Below are 19,375 nucleotides of genomic sequence, written 5' to 3' on the forward strand. Positions count from 1 at the left end.
GGTTTAGGTTTACATTCAGATATTTTTTTTAACCAAAAAATATATTATTTGGTCCGGTTTGGTTTTCTCTAGAATCGGGAACCGGACCAAAACCTTGGAAACCGGACCCAGCCGGTCTGTTTGGTCTCGTTCGGGCGATTTTCGGGTCAATGGATTTATTTTGCTAAGCCCTAACTCATGAGTTATCTTGAATGAATTGGGCAATTGTACCCAATTAAAAAAGTTTGATTTTCGGTAAGCTGAGTTTGTGGGAAAAATGATAAAATATAGTCACATCAAATTTTTGGAATTTCAAATCGGTGATGCACTTCTTTTCTTTTGTTTTTGTCAGAAAAGTGGTGATGTATATTTTTTTTTTTTTGCCGAAAATCGATGATGTACTTAAATGACCCTTTTTTTATTATTTCTATTTATCAAATTCTGCTCTAATCGATCTGTCAGAGGACACATAAGTGACGGGGATCAATTTCTTCCTTTTGGAGTACAGCAAGGGTCGTTACATGGGGCTTTGGGACGAGGGAGAAAAAGGTCACGGGGGTCAATTTTTTTTTTCTTTTTTTATTTTGGATCAAAGATGAGTTCAAGTATTTTTTTTTTTTTGTTCGACAAGATGAGGTCAAGTTGATGCAACATCTTCTTATCCAGACATCCATAGTCATAGATATGTAGTCTCGAGCGAATCGATACGTCCCATGTTGACACCTTCGGCTAGTTTAAATCGATGATGTACTTATCTAGACATTCAAATCGGTGATGTATGTTCATTTCTTACCCATGTAACGTATAAAGTCCTTTATATTTGAACTGTCTTTTCGAATATTGAAGTCTCGTATGGTCTTGATTTATTGTATCGCCGAGAATATCATAAGTATTCTAGATCCGATTTGAGGACCAGGTGGCGGGATCAATCAAAGAATCACAGATTCTGCATCAAAACACTTCGGGCCCATCAAGCTGGAAGGGAGAGATAGTGGATGATGAGAATGTTGGGAGACAAACTTAGAGAGCATATGGGACCAAGAAACTGTCTACCAAAAGGAGTGCTAGGACTAGTGCTGAATGCGTGTACATCCAAACCCAAAGGGGGCTCCCATATTCTCTCCAATTCAAAACATACATATTTTTTAGTATTTTATCTTTCTGTTTTGTTTTGTTTTGTTTTGGATCGGATTATTTTATCTTAATAAAATGGATAAAGGAAAGGGGAAAAAAAAAAAAAACAAAGGAGAGTGGCGCTACATATTTGTCCATGCTCCCCGAGGCCCACAGGACATGATGCTTCACAAAGCTTTCAATATTCTACATGATTTTCTTCATTCTTTTCCCTTTCTTCAGCTCGGGACAAACGACCATTTCTGGGGGGCTTGTGAAAGGGACATGAGGATCGAACGATGTCACTTCAGAAAGGGCCACAAGAAGAACCACAATTAGTACCTTGTTTTATGGTCCGAAGAAGTACCATCACCCCGTAAATTTTTTAAACAAGTATACTGAAAATCTTAAAATTTATCACTAAAATATGATCGAGTCCAAAAATTTTCATAGAGTACAATCATGTCCTAAAATTTTTTAAAAGTGCAATCGACAGAAGAGTTTGAACTTTGATTTCACAAATTTGATAAATTTTAGGATTTGAGACAGTTTTAAAACTTAATTACACTTTCTGACAAGTTTTAGGACTTAATTGAACTCTTTGAAAATTTTAGAACTCAATTGCACTTTCGTGATAAATTTTAAAACTTCCAACGCAGTTATCCCTAATTTTTTCAGTGGTACATTAGAATGGAATATGCAATAGCGGTTCAAAACAATTTTATTTTTCAATTGTGGTGAAAAATTAAGGAAGGATGGTGTTCGTCGGGGACCCTAGACTCGCCCCATATATGTGTTTGGCTCGGTTTTGAAAATGGGCTTTGAGCAAATCTTTAGCCTAAGTGGATTTAGAAAAATGCAAATGGTGTTTGATAAATGATACTTTGAAATGCAATTTTGGGCTAAGTAGTATTTGACAAAAAATAAAAATTCAAGGGGCCTATGCATATTTCTTTTTTCTATTATTTATTTATTGTTTTGAAAAATAAAAAATAGAACCCTTACCGATGAAGGCTCCGGTCGCCGACGAGCCAAATCTGGTGCGGACAGCTGTCGGCCGAGGTTACCTGGGTTGTGCGACCCAGGCTGCCCTCGCCGGGGGTCGCCATCCCTTTGCCGCCTCTAGTAATCCCCTTGTCGGCCCTTCGCCGACAACCCTAGCTCAATAAGATAGATGAACAGTGATCTACGGTTTCAATTTTTAAGAGAGTTAAAATTGAATTTTCAGTAAGGTTTTGAGATTAAAATAAGCAATCGAGTATTTTTAATTAATGGGGTCTTCAGCATTTCGAAAATGCTAAAGCACAATGCTAATAGGGCTTTTAGCCTTTTCAAAGTTGGCATTGGGCCTAATGCCCATTGAAAAAGCTTGCCAAACATTTCAATATTTTTTTAAAGAGCTTTGGAAGCCCAAAGTCCCTTGAAAAAGTTGAACCAAACACACCCTCTTTTCAGCATGATCAAAAGCAGGGGTTATAAATCATGGGGAAAGAATTTAAAAAAAACCATGGGTACCCCAGAATTCTTTGAATTATTTTATCTTGTTTTGGACCGAAACTATGGGCGAAGCAGTTTGAAATTAGGCGGTATATTCTCGATTAATAATTGTAGTTTGGCGGGCACTACGATCTTGGTGCACTACAGGACTTAACAACTTCCACCACGACATTCATGATTGCTCCTATATAATGTGTCCTAGGCTGGACATCACCCGAGCGCCGCCTTCATCCAAAGATAAAATCGGGAGCTTTACTTAATTCCATTTGGATGGACTCCAGGGGTCCGATTAGAAGTTTCCTAACTGAAACTAGCTCACGTCTGGGGCGATTCTTTTTCCCAAATCCATGAAAAATATTTCCAGTTTCTTATGTTTAATATAGATTCATCACGACGTCCGTCAAGACCCTCGATCGGACAATATATCTCATCCATCTTATGTGTGGTCATGCATCGAATAACAATTAGGACATAAGAAACAGAATAAGACGATTATCTTATCGGATCATATCTTACTTGATGAAAGGGCCCAAATGACCAAATCCTGAGTAAGCCGAGTACCATTGAAACTAAAATCTCACGCTTTGTGTACATACAATAAGTCTAGATAATATACTATATATTAAACCTACATTTTGGAGTTGTCTATTGTTGCTCATCTTATTTTATAAGGTAGATCTTTCTTTCTTTCTTTCTTTCTTTTTTTTTTGGTAAAGGAGAGCATGAGGCGTATGCAACTTGAACTCGATAAGTACATACATGTAGACCATCGAACAATAACTTGATAATCAAAAGTGGTCATGATAAAACAATTTATGTGCATATGTGTGGCTTCGTGCGCTGTTCAATTTGAATATCTCGCCGTTTCTCGACACTTGATTAGCTTGATAATTGACGTAAGTCCACCAAATTGTCGCATGAATTAGTAGGAAATGCTGATTAGGTTCCCTTTCTTAATATGAACTCTAGGAAATCAATCAAAATATTTAATATTAAAGTATGGAATGTCGAGATGTTGAGATAAATCATAAGGAAACTAGAAGAAACAAAGATTTGATGTGGAAAACATTTTATCATCTATTCCGCATTTAGTGTTGTTTAAAAGTATATAACCATTCAGAAATGGTTGCTCTTCTTTTCTTGGTCTTCAAAACCTAGAGGTTGCTCGACAAAAGCTTTTTCTCGAATATAACCATTCGTAAATGGATTTTTCACGTCCATTTGATATACTTTGAAATCATAATAATAAGCATAGGTTAGTAATAAATGTACAAGTTCTAACCTTGTTGCCGGTGCATATGTTTCATCATAATTTATACATTCTTCTTGTAAATAACCTTTTGGAACAGGTCGAGCCTTGTTCCTTACATCATGTCCTTTTGCATTGCTTCGATCCAATTTTCATTGGTAATGGCTTCTTCAGTTTATTTAGGTTGCACTTCAGAGATTAGAGCCAATGAGTTGGTGAGTTCTTTGAAGGACGATGTGGTCTTGATACCTTCACTGGCATCACCGATGATGGGTCCTCTAGTTGACTCGCCTTGTAATTCCAATATTTATGCATTTGAGCTTGATTCTAATTTGGCAATTCGAATTGATACTGCTGAGCGGTGTCAACTATTTGCATGGATGATGATGGCTTGTCATCCTCATGCGGACACCCGTCAAACTATCATCAAACATGATATCGATGGATTCTTCCATTTCCCGTGACACCTTGTTAAGAACACGACATGCTTTCCTAGTAGTAGAGTATCCAAGAAATTTATTTCGCTTGCTCTCGGCTCCAATTTAATAACGTTGTCATTTGCATTTTTAAGATATAGCATTTGTAGCCGAAGATGTGCTTGGGTTTCTACCTTTGAATAGCTCATAGGGAGTTTTCTCCAATAATGGACATAGAAGTACTCTGTTGATGATATAGCATGCGGTTTCGACTGCTTCAGCCCATAAATTGGCAGGTAGGCCATTTTCAATCATCATTGTTTTTGCCATTTCTTGAAGTGATCTGCTCCTCCTTTCAACAATGCCATTCTGTTGTGGAGTGCAAGGAGCTCCCTTTCCAAACTAGTTTATCTTATGTTGGATTCAAACTGAATAGAATAGTAAGGATTTCCTTGACTATAGGCTTTTCAAAAAGGTCATCCAGCTTTCGTTTAGTCCACTCTCTTGCTTCCTGATTAATCAGATCCGCCACTGTAAGGGAGTCACCTTCATTTTGTTGAGCCACCAATCAAACCCGCAGATAACCATATATCTTCCACAATATTGATTGTCTTTCCATCTCCCACAAGCTATTTACTTTAGGGTAAGTCGCATCTCTTCCCAATAACAAACTTTGCCATCCCCTAATGCCTTTCAGGACTTGACTCCATAGCGCTGAAGGGGACTAGCATGGCTTTGGTGAAGGTGATGAGGTTCCTAAAGCCAACCCCACCACAATTTTTTCTAGTTTTGGGAATTTCCCATTTGTTAAAGTGAACACCAGATTTAGACTCAGTTTGTCTCCAGCAAAATGAAGTAATCCTCTGCTCAATAGAAAAACCGAGATAGGGATATTGAATATTGACATAGCATACTGGAGCAAGGCTTGCACTACTGTCTTAATCAGAATTTCCTTGCCGGCCTTCGATATCAGTTTCTCCTTCCATTCCTCTAGTTTCATGTTAACTATTGCTGGTATCCACGCGAACAACTGCTTTTCGACTAACCCCATTTTGAGGATGTTAAATATGTCTTGAATGTTATGTACCCGGTCCGGTTTATCACCCGATCCGATATATTTTTGTGCGGCCCAAAAAGTGGAGGAAAAATTGAGATTTAGTTCGTGACGCAGAGAGTTGGGCTAGGGTTTCTTTTCGTTTGGTATTGAGGATTTTCCTTATGTGAGAGACGAGTGAGCCGTGTGCTTTTGTTCAGTCGAAAACCGACTTCTGTAATCTGCACTCTCTTTGATCATAGTGGAATTTCGTTTTGCTTCGCCCGTGGACGTAAATCACCTTGATCAAACCACGTAAATCCTTATGTTTTGTATTCGCTTTCGCATTTGTTTTCAACAGAGGATATGCCTAAATACTTCCATGCCTTCTCAATAATCGGTACTCTCAACTCTTGTGCATTGTTCCTTTTCAAATTTAGTGGGCAGCCACCACTGAAATAGATTCCCCTATTTATTCAAATTAACGACATGACCTGTTGCGAGGCAATATTGGTCCAGAATATTAGGCAAGTTCTAACATTAAAAGATAATATCGTCACCAAACAATAAGCGAGAAAGTGTAGGGAAGAACCTGTTCGGTTTAATTCCTTTAATGCTCCCATCCTCAATTGCTTTTTCTTGTGCGAAGAAAGAACATTTGTGTATAAGTGCGCTCAGAAAAATGCTGCTAAGCAGGTGGAAAAGTTGGGATCTAACTAGCTAGAGCTAAAATCATCTTTCAGCCAATCTGTACTCCTAACCATCAGGCAATACTCACAGCAAATGCCAAGATTTTAGCTTTCTTTTGGCCGTAGCAAAAGCCTAATTGACAGCGAGATGAGTGTGGTAATGAAGGTAAACACGAGTCAGCATGCAAAACTTAGCCTTGGTCGAAGTCTAATTCTCAACCTTCATTTTAAGGATCTCGATGCTACAATGTAACCAAATATCTCATTGCTTCTTCTCACAGAAAGTAAATAACAAGTGAGAAAGTATAGGGCAGAACATGTTCAATGTAATTCCTTTAATGCTTACATTCTTAGTTGCTTTGTTCATGAGCGCAGAAATAACATTGGGCATAGTAATGGATCTCCCTGCCTAATTCTGCGTGAGGGACGGAAGTACTGTACAGGTTCTCCATTAACTTTCAGACAAAAAGAAACATTGAAAATACATTGCATAACTAGAGAAAACCATCTATCACAAAATCCCATCTTTTTCATGCATGCTCTCGGGAAATCCCGTTACGCTCTATCATGAGCATTCTGCAATGTCCAGCTTTAGCACCACCTGAAACTTCTTTTTGCTCTTTCTTATCCGAAGTTGTGCAGTATGTCTTGAACAATCAAATGACAAAGGCTTTGGGCTCTGCGGCAATTAAATGCGAAAGCCTAAGTTTCAGACGATTGGCCATCCCCTTTGAGATAATTTTGTAACTGAAGTTGCTAAGGCCAATAAGTCTAAACTGATTCATGCTTACTGGATTTGGTACTTTAGGAATGGATTCTCTATCCTACCGTTTCATAGAGCGATTGGTAGAAGTCTACTATGTGCTTCTTCAGTAAATTAGACTCGCGGTACTAATTATGTGCGCCATTTCTCAACGTGGACCTATTCCGCTGTCTTCTTTGTACAGTGGTAGCTTGAAAATACTTCGTGTTCCTATCTCCCCACCCCAATTTTGGCCAACTAATAAGTGATATCGTACCCCAGTACATCTCTTCCTGCCTTAAAAGTTTTTTAATCCGCCCCACGATTTCCTGAGAAGTTTCTTTGCTGAAAGCTCCTCATGTACTATTAGTGATTTCAGTGAGCTTCTTCTTTAACACTTCAATCTGTCGAAAGGCATTTGACAAATGTTTTTTGCTCCAAGCTGCTAGTTCATCAGAAGCCTTTTTAGCTTTGCCTAAGAAATCTTCTTGAGACATTTGCGGCTTGCAATTAGCTTCAAATCTTAATTCTTTTTTTCCTTTTCTCAAGCATAAGACACAAGGAAAGAAGTAAAGGGCTATGATCAGACCCAATCGCAGGCAATGCAAAAACTTTCGCGTTAGGGAACAAAACTCTCCAATAAATGTTGCACATCCAGTCTCCTTTTCTCACTAGGTTTTGCTATTGCGATTGCGAAGAAAAGGATTGCAATATTGGACTCAGCGGAATTCTTTAATTGTCGCAATAACCAAATTCATACATCCCTCTTTTTTCCCTTAATTAGGGATAAATATTTTTTTAACTATAAGAGCATAGCGAAATATTAATTCATTGTTTGCATTCTAGAAAAGTAGCCGTCTAATGATTAACAAGTATTTTAAATATTCAAACAGATGAAGTTATAAGTTCTATTATTAATCTACCATGACGTTGAACTGAGAATGAAAAATAATCATTGTGCATGTGCCAGGTTGATTCTTTCGATCATGAACTTATACCGTGAATCACTCGAATCGTTAGGCTTTTGAAAGGTTTAGAACTGAATTTTTACCAATTTAGTCCTTCCGGCAAATTGCTCAAATAATATATTTAGGACTAAAATGGCAAACCTTCAAAAGATTTAGGATTAAATTGGCAAAAATTTAAAAGGTTTAGAACTAAATTGACATAATTGAAAGGTTTATGATTGAATTGACAAGTTGTCAAAAGATTTAGGACTGAATTAGCACAATCGAAAAGTTTAGAACTAAATTGGCACAAATACAATAGGTTTAGAATTTTTTTGGTAATTTTCCCCCCTTCACCGTATGCATTCTATAAAAGACTCGTATGCTTGATTAAAAAGATAAGTTTAATATTTTGTTTCTCCATATGATTAAAGTTGTTAATTTCATTGTTAAATTACTCTAACATTAGACGAAGAAAGAAAAATAATCAAGTGCACACACCAATTTAGCGTGCGTTTGTTTCGTGAAAAATAAATAATTTTGAAAATATTTTTCTAAAAATAATTGCTTATATCGCTTTAAATAATTAGCCAATAAAATTATTTTCATTTGCTATAACAATTTATGTCTAAAAAATTTCATGGATGATGAAGTTATTTTTTTGTTCATGCATTTTTGTAAGAGATACAAGCGATTATTTTTATGAAAATATTTTCCAAATCATACTTTTCTCGCGAAACAAACGGAGCCCTATTTTCATTACTTGATATCAGAAATCTTTTCATGCCACTAAAGTTCCATGTTTTCTTTTTTAAAATTGAGCGTCATATGTGTTGAACATTAATATCGGTTGTCATTTGTGCAATGAGTTTGACCTTATTCATATAATCATCAAGTTTTTTAAGAGATAAACTAGCATTTCGAAAATGCATGATGTAAAGTAACCAAAATTTGAAGACAAAGTTTGGATCACATGATTTTGTCTTCATGCCCTTTGGAATCAAAACTAATCACAGTTCGCATCCAACGTTGAACCAACCCCAATTAAATAATGAATAGTGCGTGGACTTCGGCCAAAAAGAAAAATAATGTACTTCCGATGAAACGAAAAAGGGTTTGTACTGCAGCATCTCTCGCATATTTTCCCCGGACCCACAAAATTATGATTTTGATCCGTTTACTCGACTTTTTGCGATGAAAAATTAGGGCAAAGATTCGTGGCCTCTCAGGTTAGTCTAACTAGGATAATGTGATGCCCCGATAGATTGAACACTTAAAAATAGAATGACTTGTTCGAGAAAATCAGGATATTTACTTGATTGTCTAACTATGATAACAAAATAAGAAATAAAGGGAAGAGAGAATTGTGTAACTTCTATATAATGTTATGCATCTAGTAGTGAAGAGTACACGAGTTGATTGCGATAGATCATCTATCTAACTATCATCGCTATTATTTTGATTTTACTTAACTTCCGTGGGTACAATGGATATTAACCTTAAAAGGGTACAATGAGCATTAACCTAACATGGACGCCATCCACTTTTACACGATGATCATCCAATTTTCCCTACCTAAATTATGTTTTATGCCATGCTAGAGAAGCTAGTATTTTTTGTTCGTATTAAATGGGTCATATTTTTCTTCATTTTTCGTTAAAAGAAATTTTATTCAATCATTTTCTTAATGTTGAGTTCCAAACATGGACATCATCCACTTTTACATGATGCTTGGGAGCAAAAATAGACGGTGGAGAAAATTTAGGTAAAGAAAATTGAAGTGAAGAAAAAGAGGTCAATAAAGTGATTTTCCTTTGGAAGAGTGGAAAATGCATGTGAAAAGAAAATGGAAGAATGATAGAATTATAAGTTTTGAAGATAAGTTCAAAAACATTATGCGAATCTGTCGTTTTGGACAAGTATCAAAATGAATTCTTTTATGTTTTTTTTTTTAAAATTTACTCTTCTGTTCTTTTGGCAGGGAAATATCCTTTTGTCTTCTTCCTCTCCAGATGCTTTGTTGTGGTTCCACGGAAAGGTCCGAACTCTCGATATACTAAATACTCTCATTTCATCTCTTCATCTTCTTCGCTGCACTCGCAAAGTTCGTTCAGCAGAGAACGGGAGAAAAACAGGAAAATATCGGTCAAAATGGAGAAGATCGAGCACGCGACGGTCCGCACCAACGGCATAAACATGCACGTGGCGTCCGTGGGCGACGGCCCTGACACGGTCCTCTTCCTCCACGGCTTCCCGGACCTGTGGTACTCGTGGCGCCACCAGATGGTGTCCCTCGCGGCCCTCGGCTACCGGACTGTCGCACCGGACCTCCGGGGCTTCGGCGGCACTGACGCACCGCCGTCCGCGGCGTCGTACACAGCGTTCCAAGTGGTGGGGGACCTGGTGGGGATGCTGGACGCGCTGGGGATCGGGCGCGTGTTCGTGGTGGGGCACGACTGGGGGGCGATGATGGCGTGGTACCTGTGCCTGCTCAGGCCCGACCGGGTGAAGGCGTTGGTGAACACGAGCGTCGAGTGGTTCCCGAGGGATCCGGAGAGGAAGCCCGTCGAGTCGATGAGGGCGAAGTTTGGAGATGATTACTACGTTTGCAGGTTTCAGGTGAGGACCGATGTTCAATAGTCGAGACCTGACTTGGCCTGGGCTCCAACTTTAAAAAATTTGCAACTTTGAGTCGTGGCTACAAACAAAACGTAGATGACACAGACCATGCCAGCTTGAGTTAAAGCTCAAAGTTGAATTTTACGAGCCCAATAGAAAAGTTGAAAATAATATCGTATAAATATATCTATAGATGCAGTTTAGAGGTAAAAAAATTCAATATTTATACTCGTAATGAGTAATGAGTAGGGATGATCGGTTCTCTATCCGGTTCGATTCCACCCTATAATCGAAAATCGGATCAGATGGTCCCGAGACCGGACCGCTCAATTGACGTGCTAAACAGAATTATCAACTTCACTTCTTACAAATTTTATTGACCAGAGCATGGCACATGCCTTCTTCCAAAACACAACCCATCCTGAACATAGTGTCAGTCATCTAAGTTATATCACCTTGGAAGAGGTACTGAATAAGCACATCGAAAGTTGTCTTACGACGTTGGATAATTCTGTTTAGCACGTCAATTGAGCGGTCCATCGCCTCGGTGACGAATCCCCTTTTGCACAATTCATTCACAATTTGTCAATGGTGTATCAATTTTTGGTCTTTCGCAGTTTTAACCCTTTAAAAAAAAAAATCTCTTTCCTAACCTTAAAATACAACTTTAATAAAAAGAAGGCTCGAATGGAGCAAATACTTTCACCGCCATTCGATCATTGCTGACTTGAGGGTGAAAGAGAGTTGCTGAAATCTAATCCAAAGCCACAGTCCAAGTTAACAAGTTCAACTTTGCTTTGCTTCTCGTTTCTTTTGGACCCACAGCCCGCACGTTCAAATGGTATAACAGTCGGATTATAGATAGAGCTTTTGGTTGGATTGACTGGAATTAATTATTTTGAGCTGCTTTTTGTTTGTATTTAATAATAAGAGCAAATGGTCAAAAAATCAACCTTACATTATGTGTCATGGAATACACATTTACTATCTTTTATTGCTTTTTCCTATGCTGGCATTATCAATATTTTACCTTTAAAGAGTTGATTTTGGCTATGTTTTCGGAAGACTTGTCAAACGGATAGGTCGGATCGAGTTTGAGTAGAATCATAAATTATCTGACATAAATAGACTCATTTAAAAATTTATGACTCATTTATTGCAATACAAATCTAACTACTCAAACTCGTTTTTATCCATACTCCATCCGACCCATATTGCTTAGAAAAATTTATTTCTTATAAATTCCTAAAATAATTATAGTTTGCGAGATTCCCTTATTGTCGTAACAATCAATTTCATCATTCTTTCCTTTTTCCCTAAATTTTTTGCATAAATATATGTTTTCAATTATGGATAGAATAGAGCAATATATTCGTTCACTATCTGCATTGCAGAAAAGAATCCCGGTAGTGATTGACAAATAATATTAACTATCTTAATTCTCCGTACAGTTGAAGTTAACTTATTAGACGATCTCCGAAATTCTAGAGTTCCACGTCTTCTACTTCAAAATCAAACGCTATGTGTATTGAACATTTATTATGGAGACACTAATACATGCATATCATATTGGTCTTGGTGAAAAGTACAAAAAAATTCCTAAACTTATTTTATTTGTATCAATTCAATCATAAACCCTTCAATCGTGCCAATTTAGTCCTAAATCTTTGCCCTTATGTCAATTGAGTCTATCGGGTCAATTTTTGGCAAAAATAGCTAACGGCCGTCCTATGTGATGTGACCAACGCTCACATGAATATTTTTAAGAATTTTTCTAAAAATTTAAAATTTTAGTTATTTTTTCTTTCATTTTAGCCGGTGAGGGCCGTGGCCCTCGCCAATCTGGACTAGGACCTTCCAGGAGTCGCACTCTGCCGGTGAGGCCGCAACGGACTCACTCCTAAGCTTTGGAAATGTTAGCGATTTTCGATCAAAATTGGCCAAATGAACTCAATTAGCACAAATGTAAAAATTTTAGGACTAAATTGGCACAATTGAAATATTTATAAATGAATTGGTACCAATACAATGTGTAAAACTTTTTGGTACTTTCCTCATTTTTTTCTTGAGCTTGACCGTATTTATATATCCTACCTCGATAGAATCGTCAACATTTTGATAACATATGATATGAAGTCCATAAAAAATTCGAAGACAAAGTTTGGATTTTCACGTCCCTTGGCATCAAGAATAATCACAGGTCGCATCCAAGGTCCTACTAACCCCTATTAAATAATGTATTGTTCCGAGGATATTAAAGAAGGATTGTATTGGACTATTTCTTTCTTATTTACCCCTGACCCCAAATAATGCGAGTTCAATTAGGTCTCACCGATTTCTTATAATGGAAGATAAGCACGGAGATTCGTGAAATGCGGTTTCATGGACTGGTTGAACACTTAAAAATAACATAACGGTTATTAGAGGAAATTGAAGATATTTTCCTTAATTGTCTAGTTTTGATATGTGGAAGAGGGAAGAGTGCATATAGGCTTTATTAGATGGCTTAACAAAAAAGAATTAATTAGGATCAATTGAGGATATTCATTCACCTAGTTGGAAAGTAGAAATCGATTTTCTTTCTTCACGGAGAGATCGTGACCAAAATAAAATATTTCGAAAGGGGGTGCGGTCAATAGGCATGTGGTTCTATTGGTAAAATGATTGGTGGTGGAAAGTGCAATGGTAAGACTGGACTACCTTCAGTCAATAGCGTGCTTTGACCGAACATCACTAAATCAGACTACGACCGTTCACTTGGATTTGGCCACTCATCTCCTGTTCAAACACTGATGCACCAGCTGTCACCTCGTTGAAGCTCGAAAAGTCTAAAATTCGACGCTTGAGTACGCAGACTTCGAGCATGTTACGGCCGATAATTATGCGACGGAGACATTAATGGATCGCCATCCGATGCAGAACCATGACTTTAGCAGAACCTCGGCTCAAACCAACAAATTGCCGGAGGTGTAGCAGAACCGATGAAATCGTATGGAGTAGCAACTAGCAAGCGCGATTCGTGAGTGTAAGAGAATTGAAGCTTTACTGAATATTAGCAGAAGAACCACGGCAGCAGATCTGCTACGACCCATGCTGGTTCTTTACACCAATTCACAACAACTGAGAGTTTTGGATTGTCCACGTACTTTTTACAAGCATTTGCTGCATATCATCAAGCCATTGAAGCCTTTATTTATATGTCGAAAAGTTTTCATGAGGAACTGAAACATGAAATCGTGAGCTAGTATTGAAAGTCCTTCGGGTGATAGTAGCAACTTCAGATTCATATGAGGTCTGGGGCTCTAAATCTGAGATGGACAAAGCCAAGATATGATCAGGGACATCGCCCCAGCCCTTGTACGATCGCCTCACAGGATCGGATGTAAGCATGCAATGAGTAGCATAACGAAGCACCGCAACAAAAATATCATCAGAACAGAACCCAGGCAAGCGAAGGACGACATTAAAAGACAACGCAGTATTCACTTATTTTTTTGGCTATCTTCGTTCGATCAAGTTAACAGAGATCGTTCAGAAAAGTTTCGTGTAAAGTTGCGAGAGACTTTCGATTCCTTCAACTGCAAGAAATTGATCCGCCTCCGGTCAGGTGAAGAGTGCAGCCTTTCGGGGCGAGGCAGCAGTTGCACCTGGGACTCAGGTGCTCATTGCCGGTGGACGGGCAAGTCATGTAGTCCACTTGCAAGCAGTACTGAGGACAAGCTACAGCGCTGATCGCCATCATCCCGGGATTCATGTCAAGCAGAAGTGCACCTATCAATAAACAAAGAGTGCGATCACCGATTCGAAGGCACGATAGTAGCGGAGCCAAGGGCGCGAGGAGGTCAGTGGCGGGCATATTAAGATTATTAAGACTCACCGCATACGAGGAGAAGCACCATACAACACGCGTTGCACCGAGCCATGAAGTTCCTGATGAGTTTTCCGATGGCACGTCACCGAGGTCGTGCTTTTTTGGGGAAAAATGAAAATCTAAAGTCACGATTCTGCAGCGGATGGCGATGCATTAATGTCTCCGTCGCATAATTGTCGGCCGTAACATGCTCGAAGTCTGCGTACTCAAGCGTCGAACTTTAGACTTTTCGAGCTTCAACGAGGTGACAGCTGGTGCATTAGTGTTTGAACAGGAGATGAGTGGCCAAATCCAAGTGAACGGTCGTAGTCTGATTTAATGACGTTCGGTCAAAGCACGCTGTTGACTGAAGGTAGTCCAGTCTTACCACTGCAATTATTTCTTACACCACCAATAGAGAGAGGAGAGTTAGACACGAAGAATAAAAAAAAATTTATTTACGCGCATGATCATTAATTAAATTTAGCCGATCAAGGGGACTTTTTTGTCCCGCCAAAGTTCCCCGTTTCCTTCTTAAATCACACGTGACGAACATTTATTATGGAGATGTAATGAGTTTTGACGTTATTCAGATTCTATCGTCCTACCACGATAGAATCATCAAGTTTTTAATAGACCGACAAGTATTTTCATATAATACGATATGAAGTAACTAAAAAATGAGATAAGGGCACCAGAAATTTCAAAACTTATCACAAAAATATAATTGAGTTCTTAAACTTGTAAAAAGCGCAATAAAATTTTAACATTTATTATGTTGGTGAAATTAACCATCCAATTTAGCTAATAAAAAATTCTGACTTGACTTTTTTTGTTCGTCTCTCTCTTATAAGTAACTTAATTAGGAGCTCCAAAAATGCAAAATAATGCAATTTTGAAACATTTTTTTTATCTGGTTCTATCCCATCATATTGTATTATACAAATCACATTATGTGCGCTATGTTACGTGTGCGGATTGCAAAACCCTACTCTCTCTTTACGCGTTCCTATTCCACTTCTCCCGAAAGAGGGGATTCAAACCCCATTTATCTTTAGAACATTTACTAATCCTAAGGGGTGTCATTTTTTCCCGGTCCCAAAAACTCAATTATTGGGTTCGTTTCTTAATGAATATGATGATTTCGATAAAAAAAAATGAATATGGTAATTAATTATCCTTCTTTTTATAACGGGGAAATATCATTTTGTCCTCTTACTCTCCAGCTGTATGCTCACATTTCATCTCGTCATCTCCGTCGCTACACTCATAAAACTCGTTCAACAGAGAACGGAAACAATACAAGAAAACGTCGAAGAAATGGAGAACATCCAGCACCGCACGGTTCGCACCAACGGCATAAACATGCACGTGGCGTGGGTGGGCGACGGCCCCGACACGGTCCTCTTCATCCACGGCTTCCCGGAGCTCTGGTATTCGTGGCGCCACCAGTTGGTGTCCCTCGCAGCCCTTGACTACCGCGCCGTCGCGCCCGACCTCCGGGGCTACGGAGGCACCGTCGTGCCCGACCTCCGGGGCTACGGAGGCACCGTCGCACCGCCGTCCGCGGCGTCGTACACGGCGTTCCACGTGGTGGGGGACCTGGTGGGGATGCTGGACGCGCTGGGGATCGGGCGGGCGTTCGTGGTGGGACACGACTGGGGGGCGGTGATAGCGTGGTACCTGTGCCTGCTGAGGCCTGACCGAGTGAAGGCGTTGGTCAACACGAGCGTCCCGTGGTACCCTGGCGGCACCTGGTTCCCGTGTGATCCGGAGAAGAAGCCCGTCGAGTCAATAAGGGCGATGCACGGAGATGATTACTACGTTTGCAGGTTTCAGGTGAGAGAACTAGTGTTGTATAGTTGATATCTGATTTGGATAGGACTTGATCTTTTCAAAGAATCGGAACTTTTGAGCCATCGCCACTAGCAAAACGTAGATTACAGACTAGGGCAGCTTAGGATCTTTTGACGATCCTGACAAACCTTTAAACTTGGTAGGAACCTGGAGAGATGGAAGAGGACTTTGCGAAAGCTGATACTGCGAAACTCATTCAGCTATTCCTCACAAGCCGCGATCCAGGCCCACCTATCGTGCCTAAAGATTTAGGATTCTCAGGAATGACTAAGCTATTCGAACAGCACCAGATCGAGTTGCCCTCTTGGCTGACCGAGGATGACGTCAGCTTCTACGCCACCGAATTCAGCCGCACCGGCTTCACCGGGGCTTTGAACTATTACCGTTGCTTGGACTTGTAAGTCTCTCTCTCTCTCTCTCTCTCTCTCTCTCTCTCTCTCTCTCTCTCTAAGCTTATGCTCTCTAACAGGTCAAATGTCACATTAGGATTGTACTAATGAATATTTTAACGGTTATTGCGGTTGTGTGGTCTAACTTGAGCTCTGGAGAAAGTTGATAATAGACCTATCAAACGGATGGGCCGGATCGAAAATGATCCGATCTAATTTGATACATTTAACCTGTTATATCCCTTTTTGTATAATATAAATCTAACGACGCATACCGGATCCAATTCATACTCGTGACTCGTATTATTGAAACACTTTCATATTTAACCAATCTAGGAAAACCAAACTAAGCCGAGAGAGCAAGATCGAGTGAGGGTGAGAGAAAGTAAAGAAAAAGTCATAGAAGTGCGTTGGGTCTAAATAAGTTGTAAACCCATTTAACACCTATATTATTTTGAGTTTTACCATCCTAAATTTAGTTGTGACTCATTTATTGAATATAACTAATTCATATAATAACTCAATCTCTCAATAGGGGTTAGGTAAGAAATTGGTCCATGACTCATTTTAACATGCCTAGTTGATAGGGTAGAGATCCTAGAGATATACGAAAATGGTTGTCACATATGGATGAATTTCACCAGTTCATGACATGCCAATTCATTCGTACTGAGTTGGTGCCATCCTAAAACGTTTTTCAAGGGGATTGCAAAAGGCATTTATTACTAGTGAAAACATTTCGAGTAATGTTGGTTTCAAGTTAATTGCACGAGTGTGATGGATTTTGATTTCTCTCGATAAATTCCCATCATGTTCGGGTCATGTTCCTCTGTCATGTCTGAAATTGCCCCCTCTAGATACGTTGACATTCTCCCATTGCTCAAGGAGAAGGAATTATGAGGTGGAAAACGCTAGAAGATTAGCCTAAAAATATAATGAGAAAGTCGCTATTTTATATAATCTCAATATCTATGATTGTTTAAGAAATGTGAGTTAAATTTAGTCAACTTAATTAAAAACGATTATTTTGTGTTCCAAATAGGATTATAAGATTTCTAATGAAAAGTAAAAGTTCTAAAGTAACCTCTTAGAATTATTACTTCCCTTTCAAAGTTTTTTTTTTGTTGGCATTGCAATGAAAATGATATCTTAAGTCAATTTCGATCAATAATAACTTCTTTATGAGCACAGAAACTGGGAGCTATTGGCGCCGTGGGCCGGAGCGCGAGTCGAAGTGCCGGTGAAGTTCATAGTGGGGGATCAGGACCTCGCCTATCACATACCTGGTGTGAAGGAGTACATCCACGGCGGTGGATTCAAGCAGGCTGTGCCCAACTTGGAAGAAGTGGTGGTGATGGAAGGAGCGGCTCATTTCATCCAGCAAGAGAAGGCTCAGGAAATCACTTCTCACATTCACGACTTCATCAAGAAATTCTCATCCCCATGATCCATCTAGTACTCCCTCCAAAAAATTAAGGATGAAGCTGTTGTTTTTCCCCCATTAATAAAGGACGAAACCGTTGGCCTATGACTGTTTTTTTTTTCCCCTTAGGTTTCTATCGTTGGGTATCACAATGGAAGCTATATGTGAAGTGATCCAACATAATAAAACTGAGGATTTGGATGACTAATTATATTCGTTTGGGTATTCTATTTCATTGTCTTAGCATTTCTCTCTAGGATATATCGTTGTCATTTCTCAAGGAGCAACAAAAAAAAAGTAATTTTTTTCTGTCGTAACGAGAATTACGTTTAAGACTTCTAAACTTGTTATCATATGCTTATTTTTTTCGCTCCATGCTTTTAAACCCTAAGACTTGTCACAATCATTCATGATTCCTTACAATATGAATATGAATGTGTCATTTTTTTAAAATAAAATTCCCTATACTTTCGCGCAAGTGACATTGCTATGGTTGCCATATGGGCATCACAGCAAAATAGATTGAATAATAAAAAAAAGGCCTTAATGAAAAATAGAGTAAAAGATGGAGATCTGATAGGTGAGAGAGATGATTAAATATGGTGCTGGTGCCCCTTTTGTAGTAGACTAGGGATCTGTTTGACAACGATTTCGATTCAAAAAATTAATTATGTTATAATTGATTTTTTTATTCTGTTCCTTGTAAGAGCTTTAGAAAATCAAAACGCGTTTGATAACTGTACAAAATTTCTGTTCTCGGAACAAAAATACATTTAGTAACTGCAACAAAATTTATGTTCTCGAAACAATTTCTCTTCCCAATTTTTTCATTGAGTCAAATAATTATGTCTTGTTAGTAAAAAATCAACATATATAGTATCACTAGTAAAATGAATACACATCATGGATAATCTACAATTAATCTATTTACTTCGTGGAGCATGAAGATATATGCAAAATCCTCAAAAAAGAACTCAATGATGATGCTCAACGAAGTCTGCACTTAAATTGTTTGCTACAACAAACATAAATGTTTCAAAGTATTTAAAAAAACAAGATTACAAAAGTCGAGAACAAAAAGTTATGGAGTTTAACGACGAGTAGAGGTGTCAAACAGGTGGATTGAGTCGGGTTTGGGTCGAATCAAATATGGTCCTAACCATATTGAAATTATTTTTTGAAAAAAATATTATTTTTTATTTTTTTAAAATTATTTTTTATTTTCTAATTTTTTTATTTTTTGAAGACATATTTTTTATTTTATTTTCCTTTTTCTCCGGAGGTGGTGACGGACGACAGCACATGACGGCTCAAGTCAAGACCGGCCGCCCAAAATTGGTCGGATGGACTGAATTTGCACAAATACAAAAAGTTCAGTATTAAATTAGCAAAAAAAAAAAAAAAACTTTCGGACTGAATTAACACAATTGCAATAAATCTACAACTTTTTTGGTAATTTTTTCAATTTTTCGCACTAGAGTAATTTTCATTAGTCTTCAAGGTCCTCTCCAGCTAAGAAGCATGGACACGCCGGAGGGGTCGCCGCATCGGTGTCGGACACTGACCCACATC

At 38.6% G+C, this 19,375-nt stretch overlaps 2 protein-coding genes across 3 annotated transcripts; one reads left to right on the forward strand and one right to left on the reverse strand.

Annotated features, from left to right (window-relative positions):
* Positions 1-9,731: 9,731 nt before the first annotated feature.
* Positions 9,732-17,895, forward strand: LOC115733332 (epoxide hydrolase A-like). Of its 2 annotated transcripts, XM_048281997.1 has the most exons (4): positions 15,455-15,647; positions 15,681-15,973; positions 16,135-16,388; positions 17,572-17,895. In XM_048281997.1, the coding sequence occupies exons 1-4, from the start codon at positions 15,455-15,457 to the stop codon at positions 17,825-17,827; spliced, it is 996 nt and encodes a 331-aa protein (XP_048137954.1). In that variant the 3' UTR covers positions 17,828-17,895. The 2 variants fall into 2 exon arrangements, with proteins under 2 accessions (XP_048137953.1, XP_048137954.1); XM_048281996.1 differs by lacking the exons at positions 15,455-15,647; positions 15,681-15,973 and adding an exon at positions 9,732-10,284.
* LOC115742575 (proteinase inhibitor PSI-1.2-like) lies at positions 13,847-14,207 on the reverse strand. The gene is made up of 2 exons (XM_048281774.1): positions 14,162-14,207; positions 13,847-14,055 (listed from the first exon to the last, which is right to left on the reverse strand). The coding sequence occupies exons 1-2, from the start codon at positions 14,205-14,207 to the stop codon at positions 13,859-13,861; spliced, it is 243 nt and encodes an 80-aa protein (XP_048137731.1). The 3' UTR covers positions 13,847-13,858.
* Positions 17,896-19,375: the final 1,480 nt, after the last annotated feature.

This window comes from Rhodamnia argentea, chromosome 7 (genome assembly GCF_020921035.1).
Source record: "Rhodamnia argentea isolate NSW1041297 chromosome 7, ASM2092103v1, whole genome shotgun sequence".
NCBI lineage: Eukaryota > Viridiplantae > Streptophyta > Magnoliopsida > Myrtales > Myrtaceae > Rhodamnia > Rhodamnia argentea.